Genomic DNA, 3,095 nt, shown 5'->3' with positions numbered 1-3,095 from the left:
CTGGGGTGGGTGGGGGGAGGAGGGGATATAAAAGGAGATGCCAGAGACCCGGGTTCGATGCTGTCTGTGTTGAATTTGCACATTCTCCCTGTGATCATGTGGGTTTCCTCCGGGTGCTCTGGTTTCCCCCTGACATGCCAAAGACAAGTAGGTCAGTAGATTCATTGGTCACTGTATATTGCCCCCGGTGTGCAGGTGAGTGGTAGAATCTGGAGGAGTTGATGGGAGTTTGGGGAGAATTTTAAAAGATGGGATTAAGATGGTGGTTGATAGTTGGTGTAGACTCAGTGGGCCAGAGGGTCTGGTTTCATGCTGTGTCTCTCGGTGACTCTGTCAGTTGTGAGTCAGAAGTGAAAAGCAATTGAAGTGACTGACATAGATCCCTACAGCACGCAGACAAAGGATCCCTTCCTGACATTACCTTGAGTGGGATTTGGATTACTGCTCTAAAAGTGAAGTGCCAGGGATCCTGTTCACTGCCAAACACAGACCTGAGCCATTGACTACACTGTCCACCATCTACTCTTGTGTGTTTTGCAGATGTTTACCTTCTCAACCTATCTTCGTCAATGATCAAAGGAGCCTAAGTAAAAATTTGTGGTGGATTCAAGGATGTTCTCAAAGCCTCCTTGAAGAAACACAACATCCCCACTGACTCCTGGGAACCTCTGGCCCAGGGGAGGAGCAGTCAGCATGGAGAACCTCGAGTCCATGCATCAGGAGTCCAGAGATGCCCAGTGTAGATGGCAGGAGTGAACTTCCTCCCAAACCACCCATACAACCCTCTCCCACCTGTGGCATAGTCCATGGGCCCAACTTTGGCCTAGTTAGACCCATCAGAAATGGAGGAGGAGCAAGTCGTCCTCAGGACCACTTGACAAGAATGGATTTGGCATTTGCCTCCATATTAGGCAGTCCATGGCTGAAACAAAAGGCCATTCAGCATGTTGAGCCTGCTGACCCTTTCACTTAGTTCATGCCTGATCTTGCCTCACTTTCCAAGCACCACTTCTCGTTACCCATTAACACCAAAGCTCTCTCCACCAGGGTCTTGAAAGCTTCATCTGACCCCAACCATCCCTAGCCTTGGAGCAAGCTGAGGTTGTTCTCAACCAGCTGCTTGGGAAGTTTGAATGGGCACAATTCCACCCAGTATCTTGCTTTCCAGAATGGAGGAACATGGGAGATGACAACACACACCCCAGAATTTGGTAGGCCTCTCCAGGAAGAGAGAAAGGAAGGTCACAAAATCTGTAAAAGACGCCCAGTTCTATGGGAGTTCTGATAAGCCAATCTTGAGGTTTCGTTCCCTTCCATCCCATTCCTAGAGATGGTGAAAGGCAGAGAAAGGTCCTTGACCTCCATTTCAAACCTTCCCAGTCTTATCAAATGGGGGCCCAGGTACAACGGACACGTGAAACCTATATAAAAAAAACGTTAGCACTGAAGAAAGGATGCACAAGCCACTTCATTGCATTGATTTTGTTTTATTTGAAATTTCAGGACGGTAATTGGATTCATAAGAAATTTATTTTCCAATGCATGGCTAAGCTCAATTAACCAATGTTGTACATAAAATCATGACATGAAAATGACTACAAAGTATAGCAAATGTCAACAATGCTAGCATTACTCATATGCATTCATCCCAGTAAAAGATCAAACAAAATTTGATAAAAAAAATTAAAACAACTATATACAGAAATGGCTAAAGTCTGTGTCGCTACTCGTTTGATGAAATCATTCACTTCTTTTTGGAAGCCATTTTCTTTACACTGGTTTTGGCTCGTGGTTTGACGGTTTTTGCCTTCTTGGTATTCCTCTTCACCGGTTTCGCCTTCACCACCTTCGTTTTCACCAGCTTTGCTTTCTTTGCGCTTTTGGGCGTGCCTGCCACCTTCTTCACTGCCTTGTGCACCTTGGCCTTCTTGGCTTTGGCCAACGGTTTGGCTGGCTTCTTGGCTTTGGCTGGCTTCTTGGGCTTGGACGGCTTCTTGGGCGAGGCGGACTTCCTCACTGGCTTCTTCACCTTCTTAACCGCCTTCTGGGGCTCCCCACTCTTGGAGATCTTGAAGGACCCCGAGGCACCAATACCTTTCGTCTTCTCCAAGACCCCCCGGGTCACCAGCTTCACGAGCGACAGCTTGATCTGACTGTCCGCGTTGTCCGCCAGCTTGTACTGGCTCTTGACCAGCTTTTGGATGGCTTGTCGGGATAGGCCTGAGCGGCTGGTGGAGCCCATGATCACCCCAATGATCATCTCGGAGTACTTGGGGTGTGTGGGGGGTTTCTTTGCTGCTTTGCCACGTTTGGGCTTTGAAGCTGAGTTGTCAGCCATTGTGATCACAGGTCTCTTTTGTTTTCTTTTTGGTTGTTATCACCACCGTTGAGTTAGACGGGCCGCCTGTCAGTTCCAACCTCTCCACCCTGCCCACTCCGGCTCCAAGTCCCCGTCTGCGGCGCTGGCTGACGCGGGGAATTTATAGGCTAAGCGCGGACCTGATTGAGGACAGCCGCTGTTGGCAGCAATAGAGAGGCAGAAATGGCGAATTGCACTCGCATCTGTGTTTCTTCGCCGGCAGAAACGCCCGAGCCCGGCCTTTTCCCAGCGCCTGCCGGTCAACGCGCCCGCCCTCCCCGCCAGCCAACTCCCTGCTCTCCGTCCCGCACCGCCAACCGGAGCCCTCCGCCGCCCGGCGACGTTGCAATCGGGGCAAAAGTACGCCGGGACTTTGCAGCCGCTTGCAAAATTTGGGACTTCTGCTGAAAAATCTGAGGGTGGCGGCGGCCGATCGGCCTGGTCCCAATTGCAACGGGGGGAGCAAGGCTTAAGGAGCAGGAAGAGGGCCGGCTGGCGGCGTTGGGACGCCGAGGCTTTGTGTAATAAGCCCACATTGACGGCCAACTAACACACAACTCAGCCCGGCGCCGGTCGCTGAGAGTCGCGCAGTGCAGATCCATCGAGGGCTTTATTTTCACGTCCAATTTGGGGGGGGGGTAGACGCTGAGCCTCGGTGCATTGGGAGCAGGGGCCAGTTGGTCGTCGCCTTTACCCTCGGCAGCGACCCAAGGGGTGCAGAGCAGGGGGGAGAGAG

At 51.4% G+C, this 3,095-nt stretch overlaps 1 protein-coding gene across 1 annotated transcript; it reads right to left on the bottom strand.

Annotated features, from left to right (window-relative positions):
• Positions 1 to 1,471: 1,471 nt before the first annotated feature.
• On the bottom strand, positions 1,472 to 2,467 carry LOC127585720 (histone H1.0-like). Its single transcript, XM_052043435.1, has one exon. The coding sequence runs from the start codon at positions 2,336 to 2,338 to the stop codon at positions 1,745 to 1,747; it is 594 nt and encodes a 197-aa protein (XP_051899395.1). The 5' UTR covers positions 2,339 to 2,467; the 3' UTR covers positions 1,472 to 1,744.
• Positions 2,468 to 3,095: the final 628 nt, after the last annotated feature.

This window comes from Pristis pectinata, chromosome 33, assembly GCF_009764475.1.
Source record: "Pristis pectinata isolate sPriPec2 chromosome 33, sPriPec2.1.pri, whole genome shotgun sequence".
NCBI classification, from domain to species: domain Eukaryota; kingdom Metazoa; phylum Chordata; class Chondrichthyes; order Rhinopristiformes; family Pristidae; genus Pristis; species Pristis pectinata.
This window is presented reverse-complemented; position numbering and strand designations above follow the sequence as displayed.

Coding starts and splice junctions, on each gene's coding strand:
- LOC127585720 (XM_052043435.1), bottom strand. CDS start 2,338: ATGGCTGACAACTCAGCTTCAAAGCCCAAACGTGGCAAAGCAGCAAAG.